Here is a 17,157-nt window from a genome sequence, read left to right as displayed (position 1 = left end):
GAAGGAAACCAAGACGAGCAGTCAAGGCATTGTACTTGCTAGGCAGAGACTTAAAACTAGAGCTTACAGGCATGCCCACAGAGCTAAGAGAACTCACTAAGCACAAGTACGGGAAAGAACTAGGTACTCTGGAGCTGAAAAGTACGATGACTTGAATTAGAAATCCGGTATTTTCCATAGCAGCTTTGAGCAGGCAGAGAGCAGAATCAGTCAACTGGAAGACACGCCAATGGACGTGATCACAGAAGGGAAAGATAAGCTACGCCCCAGAAATGTGTTGTGGCCGACACAGCAGGTGGACCAAGACTCTGTAAGGAGAGGAAAGGAAGTGGCAGAAGAACACGCGAAGAAACCATAGCTGAGAAAGTGTCAGATTTCATGAAGAACATGTAAGTCAAAGAAGGTGAAGCGTTCCAGACAGGATAGAGGAAGAGCTACCTACCTTCAGACCTATCGTAGTTAAACTATGTAAAATGAACGCTCTTTCAAATGGTTTTAGTCTTCTCTCCTATTTTTCTACCTATATTTCTGATTACTACCACGTGTAAAGTTTGACTCAAAGTAATTGCTGGGCTTAGACAGGAAGGGCTAAAACTGTAAAACTTCCAGAAGCAAAGAGAACATCTTTGTGACTTTGTGTTAGATGTAGATTGGCAGCAAAAGTATAAGAAGCCAGATAAAAATTTTAAAAAAACCTGGATTTTATACAAACTAAAAGGTTTAATGCTTTAAATGACCTCATCATGAAAATGGGAAAAATAGTTATAAGTGGGAGAAAATAGTTTTAAGCCATCTCTATTAAATGGAACTTGTATCCATTATATCTAATCTATCTATCTATCTATCTAATCTACAATGTCAGAAAACAAAGACCGAAAATGCAGTTTTAAAATGAGACATGAATTTGAACAGCTGTTTTACCAAAGAAGATTGACAAATGAACAAGAAACCATGAAAAAATGTTCAACGTGGCTAGTCATGAGGAAAATGGAAAACAATGAGATCCCGTTCACACCCACTAGAATAAGCAAAATCAGAAACTAGAAGGGCAATTAGAGCTGGTATTATGTATACAGGGTTAAGCCCACCACCTGGCATGCCAGCATCCCCTAGGGGTGCTGCTTTGTGTCCCAGCTGCTCCACTTTCCATCCAGCTTCCTGCTAATGTGCCAGAGAAAGCAACAGCAGACGGTCCAAGTGCTTGAGCCCCTGGCACCCATGTGAGAAACCTGGATGCAGTTCCTTTCTATGGATTCAGCCTGGCCCAGCTCTGGCCATTGCAGCCAAATGTGGAGTGAACCAGCAGATGGAAGATCTCCCTTTCTCTCTGTTCCTTCTCTCTCTCTTTGCAACTCAAATATATATGTAAATGGATCTTTTAAAAAGTGGGAAAAACTGCCAGCATGGTGGCTCAATAGTCTAATCCTCTACTTTGCAGAGCCAGCATCCCACATGGTCACTGGTTTCAGTTCTGACTGCCGCATTTCCAGTCCAGCTCCCAGTTTGTGGCCTGGGAAAGCAGAGGAGGATGGCTCAAGTATTGAGCCCCTGCACCCAGCAGGGAGACCTGGAAGAAGCTCCTGACTCCTGGCTTCAGATCTGCTCAGCTTTGGCCATTGCAGCCATTTGGGGAGTGAACCAATGGCTCTCTCTGTCTTTTCTCTGTAAATCTGCCTTTCAAATGAAAAAAAAAAAATTAGTGAAAGTGGAAAATAACCGTTGACAAGAAAGTGGAGAGCTTGGAACTTTGGATATTGCAGATAGGAACATAAAATGGTGCATAACTTTGGAAAACAGTTTGAGAGCTCCTCGAAAAATTACACACTGTGTGATCAGCAATTCCACTTCTACCTACGCACCCCAAAGAAATGGGAACATACACTCATACCGAACACTTACATGAGTGTTCAGGACCATCAGCCATAACTGCCCAAAGTGGAAACAGCTCAAATGTATTACTGACCAATTGGTAAATAAAATACAGTTTATCCATGTAAAGAAGAGTCATTCATCAGTAAAAGTAATGAGGTACTAATGTATACTGTGACATGGACGGCTCTTGTGAACATTACGCTTAGTGAATGAAACCAGACACAAAATGTCATACAGTATACAACTCCATTTAGGTGAGATATCTAGAATGGTCCAATCTGTAGAGACAAAAACCACCTTACTGATGTCTCAGCCTAGTGGAGGAATGGGGAGTTACTTTTTGTGCTGATGAAAATGTGTCGAAATGAAATAGTGATGACTGTGCTAGCCTACTAAAATAGTAAAAACTGTTGAATTATATCTTGTGGAAGAATGAGTTTTGTGATGTGAGAATTATAGTTCAACAATGACCTGAGAAGAAAGTGGGTTCTGGGGCCATCGCACTTGGACTTGCAACGCAGGCTCTGTCACTTACTGGCTGGACTTCAGAGTTACTGTGCTTTGGTTTCTTCCTCTGTAAGTGAAGGCAGGACTAGTGATCAAACAGGCTGCGGATCGATTAAATGAACCAATATGTGTCACTGTTTACACCAGGGTCTTTCGCAAGAAAGGGTATTCCATAACCTTGCGTTATTTTAAAAAATGGGAGAAGAAGAGAGGGAGAGAGAGAAGATGAAAGTGAGAGGCACATTGATAGTTTCTATCCACTGGTCACTCTTGACCACCATGGCCGGGCTGGGCTGAAGCCAGGAGTGGCAGGTCAGTGCAGGACTCTCCTGGGAGTGGCAGGTATCATCTGCCTGAGCCGCCATGTCCCAAGGTGAAGTCGGCAGGAAGCTGGAATCAGAGGAGGACCTTGGAATTGAACCCAGGCATTCCAAAATGGACTGTCAGCATGGTGCTGTGTCAGAAGCTGTGTTTGTATTCTTGGACATGCCAGAGAGCATTTTCAGTCCTGTGTTCAGCACCCTGCTACACACTCAGTGTGCGTCCTTAGTTCTCTAGCGATAGATCTTATGGTACGGCTCCAGGTGATTTCAATAAAAACGATTTGGCCAAAAATGTGGCTAATGAGTTAATGTTTGAAAATAAACATCTTTGATAACTGTTCAATTGGTGTCTTGGATGCATCATAAGATAATTTTACAAACTCTCAAGCATCTTTAAGCAGTCTGTTCTATATTCAATTTTCTTCTGTATTATTTATTTGGAATTCATTTTCAGATTCTTAATCATTGTTTTTCACAATGATTAAGAGCGAAGATAATTTGGGGTGGGCACCTGGCACAGTGGAGAAACTGACATGGGATGCTTGCCTCTCATCTTGCAGTACTTGATTTCATCTTTTCCAGCTTCCTGCGAATGCATACCCAGAGAGGCAGTGGTGACGGCTCAATACTTGGTGTCCACGTGGGAGGCCCAGATGGAGTTCCTGTCTCTGGCTGCAGCCTGGCCAAAACCTAGGGGTTACGTGGCACTTGCGGAGTGAGCCAGCAGATGGGTTGAGCCATCTATCTGCTCTCTATTTACCTGTATCTATTTCTCTGCCATTCAAATCAATAAAACAAAAATTTTAAAATCCTGAAAATTATTAGCCATTTGAAAAGTACAGAACATCTAAAATAATATAAAGATGGAACAATTTAAAATTTAAAATGCAACTCATACTATGTAAAATATCATAAGAGTACTGAGTATGCAACAACATGCTAAGCTGGGGCTGGCTCCCAGGTTGAAAAGCTGGTTAATTTCTGCTCCTAACCGTTCTTTGAAAGGGCTTTTAAAAATAGATCCACACTGCTCATTGCAACATAGACTTTTTTTTTTTAATTTGGAGCTAAAAAAACAATTGTGCTCTTTCCAAAAAATAGAAAAAAAAAAAAAGCCAGATGCACTGAGACTGGCCAAGCCGTCATAAACATTTACTGCGATGCCTTCGACTCCTGCTTCCCTCCCTCTCCCACGTGGAGCTGATGTGGAGCCAGTTTGCAAAACAGTACCTGTACACCATGGCATCACTCACAGCCAGGCCCCATGCAGGTGAAGGGCAATTCACACAAAACAAATGACAGAGACTCTGCATGCAAGAGGAAAGGTGTGCTTGGGAGAACAGTGCAATTTGTTCAAAAAAAAAAAAAGATGGGGCTGAAAAATACGACTCACAAAGAGCGAACTGTGCAATTCACACATGAGACTAAGTAGTTAAACTACTCAGCTAAATCCACTGAATTTCAAATGGAAAGACAGCAAAAGAGATGAGAAAAAACCTATTTGTTCCTTCAGCATTGACACGTCTTATGGTTATTCTGTTTGTCATAGAAGATGTTTAAATGCTTGAGTTAGACGGCCTTCTGATAACTTGCCAGTTAACTGAATGTTGAGGGCTTAATGTGCACACCTTGTGTTCTAAGACCTTCCCCCTGTATCCATAGGCAAAGGAACAGCACACTGCCATGTTCTTCATTTGCAAACCCAATCTCCCCAGAGAAATGTGGGTCATCTCATGGTAAATCCATCCCAAGCTGCAAATTCACCTGGCCTCCCACACCACTTGAGAACATTGGGGTATCTCCTGGTGAATTCGGGACTGATCAGGAACTCCTCCAAGAGGACTGGCCCTCACCTTGCAAACCAGGAACAGACCAAGTTCAACATTCCAAGGATGGTTTCTACTCAATGTGCAGTGTTTTCACATCATCATGAGCCAACAGCTATCAAAAGTCAGGGGCCCTCCCATGCCCTCTGAGAATGTGAACATAATGACAGGGATGCCTAGCAAGGCTCAGAGATCAGGCTAAGGAACCACAGCTCCCTTGTGCAGGGAAGCTGTGGGCTCCAAAGTGACCTTGGAAGGCTGTGGGTCTCTCTACTTCTAAGAAAGCCCTAGTGTAGATTTGCCGTAAGGACACAGAACCAGAAGGTGGAGAAGCAAGAGAGGGAGTGCTGGATACATAATAAGAGAAGCCACTGCTCCCCCTCCCCCAACAGAGCTCCTAACAGAACTCCATGTGCTACTTGTGGGTACACGGTTGGGGTCACTAGAACCCGCAGCAAGGCAGGGTGTGGCTCAGGGGGTGCTGCTGTCTTGCAGGAAGAAGCAGCAAAGGCCAGCGTGCAGCCTGAGCTTCAGTATTCAAGTAAGGTGGTCACAGCAGCGCACTGTGGCTCTGGGTGAAGCACCATGCCTGCCTGGTCCTCAAAGCGCAGTGATGACGACGGCCTTGTCCTAGGGTCCCAGCAATGGGCTAAGGCCATTTCCTGGGCACTCCATTTTTGAATCCACAGGCAGAAGACTGAAAGGCATAACGACTTTGACTCATGGTTACTTCTCATAGGACCAGCCTTTAAACTTGGGCTGGAAATGCCTTCTGTGGGTCTGCGTGCTGCCCAGCTCACACCACTACCCACCTTGTCTATTTTACAGAATCTGGTCTATGTGGTTATTTCCTGTGCGAGCAGTTGATGGGGCTCTTCCAGAGCAGGGACTCTGATTAATTCCTCCATAAATCCTTAGTATGAGATGCTGGGTCATCACAGTATATTGTAAGGGTCTACGGGTTGATAAAATGGTGTTTCTATTCAGTTCTGTGGGCAGCTTTAAGCTTTTTGCAACAAATACCTTTATTCATGCTTGTCCTGTGTACAGCAAGCTATTGCATGCTGGCAAAACAAGCAAAACCTAGATAAGATACAGCTCCCCTGTTAGGAACTGCCTTCTGGTAAGTCAAGAGGAGGGAGGACGGAGTTTCCCACACAGAATCATCAAGTCTGGCGCATGCACCCCAGCTGAAGGACATGTTAACACTTTCATTTAGTAGGAGAGAAACCTTTCCCTGAAAATACCTTTCATGACCCTAACAAGTGCCCCCAATCCCCATCTTCTGAAATTGCTTCTATTTCCACTGTGCCCTTAGTATAATGAGGTGATGCCATGCCGCAAGGCTGAACCATTGCTGTCCCCCGGCCAGCCAAGCGAGGCCGGCTCTCCCCTCCTCTTGGGGCTTCCCTGCTTCTGCACACTGCTCGCACTTCAGGGAAATGAGAAACCAGTGTCTTCATTAAACTGTCCACAGTGATTCACAGATGCCTCCCCTGGAGCCCATACATAACTCAGAGGCCATAAGCTCGCTGGGGACAGGCGGCTTAAATTGCTCCTTCCAGGATGTGCTACCTGGGCATCTGCCTGCCTGGACATTTCTGGCCACCCTGGGGTCCAATTACTCTGCCCTGTCCCTGCCCTTTTGAGGATCCTAGACCCCAACCCCACTCCTTGGCAGCTAAGGGTGCCAGACGGTGTTGACAGAGTGTCTGTCCACTCTGGGCAAAATACAGCTCCTGTGAGACAACGTGCTCTCTCAGGGGAAAACGAGCCACACTGACAGGGGTCACGGAAAACCATGGGGCAAGAAAATGAGCTGTCTGTCTGATACCGTCTTTGGTCATGGCAGAGAGGAGCCAGAGTGAAAGAGGGAGCTCAAACTTTGTTACTTGGCTTAGGGGGTCCCCCATTCCTGCTGCCCCTCAGAAACCCCCTGCTGGTGTGCTGGCTTCAGCCTGTTGAGAGAAGCTGCCTAGGTGTCCCCAAGACCTAACTGGACAGGTCAGCGCATCATACGCCATGGACCACTGGGATGTAAGCATAGAAGAGATCAGGAGGATGTGAGAAAGAGAATTGATTCCTAGGTTTGTTCTTCATACAGAGGGGGCAGCTGGGTTTTCTCGACCGGATCCTGCAGAGGCAGGTCTGTTTGGAGTGCAGGGAGAATTTGACAGAAATTTTAACTGAGATCCAAGCCGAGACATTTGTTAGGTTAATGAATACGCAGAAACACCACTCCCATCCTTACCCCTGCCTTGGGTTAACCCATGTACCATGCCTCCTTCCTCCCTGGCTAGCTCCATGGCTCAGGCAGCACCTGCTTCTCCCCAGTGGCTTCCACGAGTTTAATCAGCATCACACCGACTGTCTTGGTCAGCAGGGGTTGAGGGGCCAGAAGTGTTTGGATTTGGGAGTTTTTTCCCTCCCACCACTTTGGTTATGTGTTCACACAAAAAATTAAATAAGTTGGAAATGGGACCCATGTCCAGACACGACATTGTTTTATGTTTCCTGTACCCCTTGTACACATTAGCTGAAGGTCATTTCACCAAGTATTTTTAGTGCATTTTGTCTGCAATCTGTCACAAAGATCAAGTGTGGAATAGTTTACTTGGGTGGCTTTTCACAGCTCCATTTCAGATTTTGGAACATTTTTGATATTTGGATTTGATTTTGGATTTTTGGATCAGGGACTGATACCGTCGGTATCAACCAGTCTTTCAGTCTGGATGAACCATTATGGACATTACAACAGGAAATAGCAGTGGTGATGAGGAAAGCTCAGAGAGGTGACGTCATTTTCCCAGAGACACACAGGAGGGTGACTGCTGAGAAGGAGCTGGCATGGGCACGCAGCTACAGTAAGTGTGGACTGGTTGATGCCTTCACGGACAATTCCAACCAGCCTCCTGGGTCAGTGAGAGTGTTAGGTGTGTTTTTGGCTTCTCGGAACATCTGGAGCTTCTAAGGCACCCAGTGTTTACCCCAGGGATGTGCAATTTGTGCCTTCTCTCCTCGAAAGGCTCCATGTGATAGAACTAGTACGGTCAGCGTAGGACATGAGGCACTCCTCTTTCCTTGGCTGCTTCAACGTGTTTGGGCACATTGGTTCCCTGACATTCCAGCTGTGCAACTCCTGACAAAGGAGGGGGTTGTGCCGTCCTTCCCTGGAGAGGCACAGGGAGGGTGTGTGCTTTGCGCAATGTTACCTCGTAGTCAATAGCAGAAGCCGGCATCCTCGTGCCTCTGCTCTGGGCATGAGCCAAGCCAGGGGAGCACTGGCCATTCAGACTGCCAGCCAGGCAGCCATCACACACTGGAAACTTGCCATGAGCCAGTTGAGGGAAGGGAACAGGAGCTCAGGATGGACAAGGTAGAGCTGGAGCGGGAAGGTGCAGGCATAGTTCAAGTGTGATGGGATGTTTGAGGAAACCATTGAAGAAATAAAGAGTGCTGGCAACAGGAAAGAAATGTGGAGCAGAGAGCTAGAAGAGGAAACAGCAGAAACGGGTCCTACAATGCGGTAGTTAGAACAGATTTGCTTATGGCCTGACAGGGGCCCCAGGGATTTTTCTTTCTTTTTTTTCTTTCTTTTTAAAGATGTATTTTATTTTTATTTGGAAAGAGTGACAGAGAGAAAGGGAGCCAGAGACGGACCTTACATCTGCTGATGTCTGCAATGGCTGGAACTGAGCTGATCCAAAGCTAGGAGCCAGGAGCTTCCTCTGGGTCCTTCAGGTGAGTGCACGGGCCCAAGGACTTGGGACATCCTCTATTGTTTCCCCAGGCCATAAGCTGGGAGCCAGATTGGAAATGCAACAGTTTGGACATGAACCAGTGTCTGTTTGGAATGTTGGTGCTCAACTGTGCGACTAGACTGTTGAACCACTGCTTTGGTCCCAGTTTCTTGGCTCTGATCATTGGAGATATTTGGGCCAGAAAGCAGTGAGGAATCACTTTGAACTGCAGTTGGTTACTGAGGCAGTGTGTGTGTGTGTGTGTGTGTGTGTGTGTGTGTGTGTGTGTAAGGAAGAGAAGAATGGAGAATACCGAGTAATTTGCATTTTGCTTTCTGACTGTCACAGTGGGCTTCTGGGGCGGCTCTTATGGCCTGTCTCCACCATCCATGTCCACCCTGAGCTGCTCTTCAGCAATGACTCTGCAAACGGCTCTTTGTGGTACAGAGGTGAGCTTCTGGCCCAAGCTCTTCAGCTTACCACCACTCTGTCCTTTCCCTGTCAAAGAACTGCACTGTTTGTTCCAGTTCATAGCAGCCCTTTGCTACCAGTCCAGCCATTTTCATTTTCCAGCAATCTCAAATGAGCATTTGTCACTGACCGTGAGTTACAGTCGCGGTCCATTCTTGTAACACAGGAGAGTTCAGGCACTTCTAGCTTCAATTTCTCTGAAAATGAGCTTATAACTTCCTACCAACCCCATTTGGATGTTTTTACAACTCTCAGTGCTTCAGCATTATTACAAGTAACAACTGCATGAGACGCATTCTGGGCTTAAACTCGTCCACCCAGGTTGACGTTTAGTAACAGCAGAGAAGGTGCTGCCCCTTCTTCCTCAGACACCTGTCGGTGTCCTTGCAGGCTGGACTCAGCGGGCTGCACCCTCCTGGGAGTGGACTGATTTGGACTGAGAGAACCCCAAGGGGGAAAAAAAAACCAACTTCTTTGGGATCTTGAAACCCCTGTAGCCAGTATGTGATGGAGTTATTCAGGGTGGTGAATGAACCACCACATATTTAATTTTTGAAAAGAACTTCAGTGTACCCCGGTTTGAATCTCTGAATGAAAAAGGACAGAGGACCAGTGTTGTAGTGGGTAAAGCTTCCACCTGCAATACAAGGGCCAGTGTAAGTCCCAGCTGCTCTACTTCTGATCGAGCTCCCAGCTGATGCTCCTGGGAAAGCAGCACAGGATGGTCCCTGCTACCCACAAGAGAGATGAGGGTGGATTTCTTGGCTCCTGGCCTCAGCCTGGTCCAGCCTTGGGTGTTCGAGGTGTTGAGGGGTGAATCAGTGGATGGGACATCTAGCTATGTCTCTCTGTTTCTCTGTAGCTCTGCCTTTCAAATCAATGAATAGATTTTTTAAAAATGGAAGACACAGTTGAGAAGCAGCTCAGTTTTATGCACAAAGAACAGTCTCACAGAACAGGGATGGAGACAGCTTATGATGAAGCAGCAGAGGGTCTGCAGTCTGTCCCTGTCTTACCAGACGGGGGATCTTGAGCAAACCTCTGGGCCTCAGATCCCTCTCTGCATGTGAATACTAATTGTACTTACTGGCAAAACTTAACACAGTTAGATAAGATCATATGCACAATAGAGTTGTCTACACTAAATGCTTAATTCTCGGAAGCTACATTATTCTTTGGCACTGAGGGGAAGAGCATTCAGCTGCAACATTTCTGCATAAACTATAACATCAGTGCATGAAGGCGGAAAGGAGCTGAGGTAAGGACAGGTGGCACCTGGGACTAGAGCCTTCTCCCTGTCATCATGGGTGGTCAATTCTTATTACTGGGAACCCAACTCTTCACTCAGTGTTATTTCTGATGGTTTGACTACCTAATGTCTTTGCCAATCAGGTATTTCTGGCTGTTGGATTTGAATGGCCTTCACACCAGAAGAGAAATGAATGTTGGACCTTCTGCCTAGCTTGTGGTGAGTGTGCAATATCACTCTAATTTGGTATCAACAAATGCCCCTGTTAATCAAACTCACCACACAGAGTCCTTGGTGAGCTTTGAACTCACGTTCCCATCTTCTTCCAGGAAGATGTCCATTTGCAAATTGGCGTTATTATCATGGGCCGAGAAATAATTGGTAATGACCCTTGCTGGTATTCCCAGGCATCGCAAAACTACAGGAAAGAACAGACCACACAATTAATAAGTACACAGTAAAAACTCCTTTCTCGGCGGGGAACTTGCTATTTTCCCAATACAAAAGATCCCCTATTGGAGAAAGATGACTCAAAAATCCCATGGGGGTGCAGAGGAAAATCCTGCTCTGTGGTCTTGCAGAATGTCCGGTAGGCCAAATGAAGCCAATGGCCACCTGCTCCTGGTAACAGGATCCTAATTGCTCAGTGTCTAATGCTGTGGTCATTAGGCAGTATTACTTTAATCCTGTCTGTGGGATAATGCTCATGAAAAATGAAGTTCAAAGACAAAAACAGCTACTAGGACGTGAATACCTCACAGAGCACGTCTTAAGTGGAGTTTGCTACCCCAGGTGGAATTCTCGTGTGTGACACTTGGTGGAGGGTGACACCACAGATTCGTTTTAATGGTTTGATAATAAATTACCTGGAAGTGTCTCTCGCCATATGTACCTATCGATTAAACTTAATCTGAATGCCCTCCTCGGCTCCCAGGACGCCACACATCAGGGCTCATTGGAAATAATTCGGCTGACAATTTTAAGATTAATGACTTGGCTTGCTGGTTTTTTTCCTCCCTCCCTAAGAATAGTTTAGCATTTTTAAGCAAAAGATTATGTGCCTTCTTCCTCAGAACAACCTTGCAAGTCCAAGCTTTGAGTGTGGGAGCGACATACATGTCCTTCCTCCTAAGGGACATGACCTTAACCCCCCAGCCAGCAGTCATGCCAGCCACATCACCTCCCATCCTTTCTCTACCGATCTGCAGCCTCTGCCAACCACAGGCTTTGGCAGTGCAACGGACGCTGCTCATACCCTAATAACTGAGAGCGTTTTTCTCTGGCTTGTGGTTTTGGCAGTTCACAGTTGACCACTGGGCGGGTCAGGCGTCTGTCTGGTGGGGTTGGAAGACGACAGCAGCAGGACTCGTGTGGAGGAGTGGTCACAATTTTGAGCCCTGGTCCGACTTCACAAAATCCCACATGGCTGCAGTGTGGCACTTGCAGAGTCGGCCTGACTCATCACCTTACGACGGACAAAGCTTGACTTGGTGAGCACCCGATCCTCCTTCCCTCCAATTTCTCAGCTTCAACTTCACTCTCACTGCGTTTTCCCTGTGCTCTTTGGCCTTTTTCTGCAAGTTATTTAATTTTTTTTTGAAAGGAAGCTTTGTAGAGAGAGAAGGAGAGAGATGGAGAGATCTTCCATCTGCTGGTTCAGGCCCACATGGTCACAATGGCTGGTGGAGCTGGGCTGGTCTGAAGCCAAGCACCTGTGATTCTTCTGAGTGACCCACATGGGTGTGGGGGCCCCAGTTACTTGGGTCATCCTCTGCTGTTTTTTCAGGCACATTAATAGGGAGCTGGGTTGGAAGTGGAGCAGCTGGGGCTCAAACTAGTGTCCAGATGGGATGCCAACACTGCAAGCTGAGGCTTAACCTACTTCACCATGGCACTGGTCCCCGGTTTCTAATTTTTCTCAGTTTGCCACAAAACAGGGATTTCACGCACAGATCTGATGATCATTTTCTTTTTTCTTTCTCTGTTTTCTTTATATCAAAGGCAAACGTAGTGTCCTAGTGTCCCATGAGTTTGTAGTTGTAGGGAGCTTGTGTCTCTTTCAGTTGCTTGGATCACATCGCAAGGTTCCTTGAATTGTCTCGGCTTGAGAACCTTCACGAAGGGAGTGCCCTCTAGCCTTCTGCCTAACACGAGGTTCAGCTCCTCTCTAGAACTTCTAGAGATTCCGAGGAGACTGACACTTTTGGCTTTTATTGCTCCCCAGAAGTCAAGATTCCTTTAGCCGTGGGTACACATTCAAATAGCTCAGAAAGAATTTCCTGTGGCTTGATGCTTTGGGGAAACAAAACAGAACTTGTTGCCTTTCTACCTGGATTGCCGTTTCCTTACAATTCTGAGCAGAAACACGTGGGTTTCCAGCTCATTGAGAAACAAGGCCTCATTTGAGGCTTTTGCCTCCAGCCTCTATTTAATAGCACATGGATCATGAACTCAAGTAGACCTTGAATTCCCCAAGTCATAACTTTTTGGCTCTGAGAGAGGTGGAAACTTAATTCAATTAGAGGTGTTCAGGAGGTGGGTCCTGGTGGGAAGCCCTTGCGTTATGGAGGGTGGGTCCTGGTGGGAAGCCCTTGCGTTATGGAGGGTGGGTCCTGGTGGGAAGCCCTTTCATTATTGGGGGTGTTTCCTTAGAAGGAGGTGGGCTGTTCTCATGAAGCTTGGAGGTGGGTGGGGTAAGCTTCTCCCTCTGCTTCCTGGTTCATGGTGGGAACCCTCTTCTTCCTCTGGTCTCACCAGGCAGTGGACCCACCCAGAGGAGGCCTCCTATTGTCAGCAGCCTGTAATCAGTTACCCTGCCTATGGTGGCCAGTGCATGTGCTGGTTGTGTTCTGATCAGAGAGGGCTAATCAAGCAGAACCCTCCTTATTCATGAGCAGTGAGAAGGGATGGTCCAATGTGAGCATGTATTTCTCTGAGACTGTAGAAATAACATGTGAATGAAGATCATTACAGATGAAGAAGACATGGTGAAATCAATTTATTTTTTAAAAAATACCCACTGATTTAATAAGTGTGATTCTGACTGGGCTGAGAGAGGCAAATGCCATTTAGAAAAAATAAGGTATGAAGCTGAAGAGAATCATCCTGCTGCCATGTTTTGTCCTACAGGTAGGATGTTGGGTGGATTAAAATCAAGAGAGGACTCTAGGGAGGCAAAGATCATTCATTACATTGTGGTATCTAATTGCTCAGAGACACTGGGACACACATGCAAAGCTGGGGATGGGATCTCCTGTCACAACCCCACCAATGCCTGATGTAAAGATTAGGGATATGTGTGCACACCTTCCCAATAACAAATCAGCAAGCATGTGTCATTCCTTATCATTTACGATTTTAGCTCAATCTTCCTGATGGGTGCTATCTTTACTGATTCCGTGTTGAGTGACAGAATATGCAGAAATAATCTATCATCATTCCTGTAAAGATTCTACAGCCAGATAGAGAAACGCTTAGCCTGCTGGTCCCAGGGCAATTTAATCGTGTGTTGACTACATCCCAGAATGCTCACTCATAACTTCTATGGAGCCCACAGGGACTGCTAAATCTCCTTTGCAGTTTATAGGGAAAATGACTTGAAGTGAAATTTCCTTTGCATTAAAAGCACATTACCCAATTGGATACTTACATGTGTTAAAGACACCAGCAAACACCCAGCACTGGCCATACCGGACTGGGTTCCCGGAGCTCCGGTATTCCAGTAAAATATCAACACTTCCTGTCCAGGCTGAGGGGGGCACGCCGTAGGCATAGGTATTGTCCCAGCTTCCAACGATGACACCCTCATCATCTTTAGCATTAATCTAAACAAAGCCATGAGACATAACAAGGAAGAATGGTCATTCAGATGGGTCCTCTCCAGGTTATGGCTTGTGTAGCTCAAGCTTCCAGTGCAATCCATGTGTCCTGCATAGAGACAATAGTCCCTCTTTCGTCCAACTCACTGATAGGTGGCCCAGGAAAATAATGCAGAAGTCAGGTGTGTGAGGTTAAGCCTCTCGAATAGTTCAGTTTTTATTGAGGTGAAGTAGGGGAAGAATCTGACCTCTTCTCTAGGTCATCAGGAGAAGACGGACCCTGGGTATTCGGGTTGAACTAGAATCACGCAGGAGAAGGACGTGATGATGAAAATCCGTGTAAGAGGACTGTAAGCAGGGATCTTGTGTTGGTGCCAGGGGTCTCAAACCTGACAAATAAGAACTTAGGGGTCTGATATGCTTTGACTTCTATGATGAATTGAAAAGTAGCAGGTGCTTCCATATGAACTATATAGAGTTAAGAAAACAGATCACCCTCGCTGCTTTAACAAAGGGGTCAGTGCTGTGACAGAGCAGGTTAAGGCAACACTGGTGATGTTGTCATCCCAGACAGGAGCATGAGTTTGGGTCCTTGGCCTTCTGCTAAAGCTGTGAGGCAGCAGGGGATGGTCCAAGTACTTGAGCACCTGCTACTCATGTGGGAGACCTGGATGGAATTTACGGCTGTAACCTCGCTCAGCCCAAGCTGTTATGGTCATTTGGTGGGTGAATCAGCAGATGGAAAACCTCTTTTTCTCTCTCTGTCTGCCATTCTACCTTTCAAATGAGTAACATAAAAATGTCATTAAAGAACCATCTCATTATGAGTGTTCAAATGATTAAGAGTTTTATGATTATGTTAAAAGGACTTGGAATATCATGATTTGAATATGGGGGAGACTCACATAAACAGAACATGGTAATTTTGAAAACTTGAAATAATCTGTCCATAGCCGGTAGCAGCAAACAAAAAGCACAGAACCAAAGACCTTTCGTGTTTAGACAATACAAAAGGCCAAGGAATAAAGGCCAAGGATGCTCCGTGCATCTTGCTGGGTTTGCCGTCTACGGGCAGATCTACCCTCCTGCTGTACCTTCCCCATGTTTCATTGCAGTCAGAGGAGTCTAGTAGAGAATGCTGGCACTGGGTCAAGACTGTGATGTAGATGGGTAAATCACTGCTCTCAATGCCAACATCCGATATGGGAGCATGAGTTCAAGGCCTTCTTCATTTTGTATCTGGATAGATCCAAATCCTGGATCCTAGCGCATCTTGGAAGCCAGTGAACGAGAGTCCAAATGTATGGGCTCCAGCTTCCCGTAGGGGAAACACATGTGGACTCCATCCACCTACACATCCATGTAGGTGGGTGGAGTCGAGAGCCTGTAGCCATCCCAGGAGTGCGCCAGTGGATGGGGGCTCCGTCTCCCTCCTCTCTCTCTCTAACTCTGCCTTTCAAACAAAACACAGAATTTCAGTCTCACTGCAGATTTGCACTTTAATATGATCTGCAAGAAGTTTGTATAGCACAGGTCTGAGTTATGCTGAAAAGACATTAGTGAGCATTGAGAAATGTTTGATTAAAGCACGCGTGTTTGAGTCATTAAAACCACAGAAACACTATTAATATAAGGTAAGATTTTATGTGTTTATTTCCTCAACAACTAATAACTCAGCTTCAGCACCTGCCAGGCCCCTCTCTGGGGATTACTATATTTAATTGTAGAAGAATCTGTGTTCTCCAGTGATTTATGAATTCACGGGAATGGAGATGAAATCCACATCTCTCCAAATACTGGCAAGTATTAGCAAAGAGTTGGCCCTCAATGGACATTCAATACTCAGATGTATAGTCAACAGCTTATAGGCAGTGTGCCTTGCACGTTGAGGAAGAACTTAACTCTTCTAAGAGGCCAGCAAGAGGAAGTAAGGGTTATTGGCATTAAATCAGAATCATGTAAGCACAGAGTGGGATTCAAAGGATGGGTTAGATGGTAGTGGGAGTGGCACTGGGATACTAGTAGAGGGATGACATGAAATTAATTCCTGAGAGGAAGTGGGCTAACAAAGACCCTCTAAGTAATGGAAACATAGTGGGAACAGTTGGAATTAATGCTTGATGAGATGAAACAATATGGAAAGTTCAGGAATCTGATGGTGAATTACACATGGTTGTTACATAAATAGACAGTATTGAATGAAATATAAAACACACAAAAAGACTCAAGATGTGTGAAAGTGCCTTCCATTGTGAATGACAAACCCTGCCCTGAAATGTGGGGTTCATCTTAACCCTGAGTGGCACTTTACAGATGAGCCCCTGGGCCTGGCCATCCAGAAGATTCCCACTCAGTCACATTTAAATGCAGGTGGAAGAGTTACCACCCTGTTAATGGGCTTAGTGTTTGAAAACATTCTTTGGAGTTTTCTGAAGGACTTTGTTCAGCTAATTGCAAGTTCATTCCTTTCATGAAAGCTTTGGCTTTAGTCTGAAGATCTGTGAAATGACCAGGATGTAGCAGAGGTTAGCCAATCAGTCTGGCTTTATGCTTAATCAATACTTCTCACAGTCAAAGTGGTTACTCTGAAACCTGTATCTATTACAATTAGTCCTGAATAATGTCTTGGTAGGTCATGATACGGGTTGCACTGTGTGGCTTGGTGAGTACACTCACCTTTAACCTCACGTGGTCATTCCCCTATCACTGAGGAATGGATAGCTCAGAGGTGAAAGTTCCTAAACTGTGTTTCTGAGGACTGATTTTTCCCATGAATGGCCATTAATTAAAAGGACTCTTTATAGCAAAAGACTGCGCCTAATCAGTGGAGCATCACTCCTTCTTTTAAAGACCTGCTAAGGGTTGATGGTGAACTGTTCTCCTGTTGCTAGATAAATCATAGTTCATGTTTAGTTGCATTTGGCCAGATTAGCTACTACATTCTAATTGTGGCATTGATTTCTGGGAAACTCAGACACTGGAAGAAATGTGTTTAGTGACGGACCTAAGAGGTTAAAGCAGTATCTGCTGTGGACAAGAAATGTGTGAGAGGTGCAGGAAGGGCATGCCGCCCTCTTTTGTGGCTGGATGGTTTCCTAGCGTATCATGGGCCCAGGCTTTGACCAGCAGCAGAGCGAAATGAATTGGTCTGGTGTTCATGTACTCAACACAAATCCAGAACTACAGGCAGGAAGTGTTTCATGACATGTCCCCGCTCCCCTCATCCGTACTGGCAAAACAAAAATCTAGCCCCAGAACATTCTCCATTAGCACTAACAATCACACAACAAACTTCAAAACCTGATTCGGAAAATAACGTGGATTGTCTAGACACAATGAGACACACCAGCA

General features: G+C 45.7%; 1 protein-coding gene across 1 annotated transcript in view; it reads right to left on the bottom strand.

The window, feature by feature from the left end:
• The window catches only part of F13A1 (coagulation factor XIII A chain), a 146,580-nt gene that overhangs the window by 49,859 nt on the left and 79,564 nt on the right, over window positions 1–17,157 (bottom strand). Inside the window, exons 7-8 of the mRNA XM_040984026.1 lie at window positions 13,638–13,812; window positions 10,268–10,406 (exon numbers count right to left, since the gene is read on the bottom strand). Coding sequence (XP_040839960.1) covers window positions 10,268–10,406; window positions 13,638–13,812 — 314 coding nt within the window. The remainder of the gene's footprint in view (window positions 1–10,267; window positions 10,407–13,637; window positions 13,813–17,157) is intronic.

The sequence above is a fragment of the Ochotona curzoniae genome, unplaced genomic scaffold, assembly GCF_017591425.1.
Source record: "Ochotona curzoniae isolate NIBS_2020 unplaced genomic scaffold, NIBS_Ocur_1.0 contig_4064, whole genome shotgun sequence".
NCBI classification, from domain to species: domain Eukaryota; kingdom Metazoa; phylum Chordata; class Mammalia; order Lagomorpha; family Ochotonidae; genus Ochotona; species Ochotona curzoniae.
Note: the sequence above shows the minus strand (reverse complement) of the source record. Positions and strands in the feature narration are given on the sequence as shown.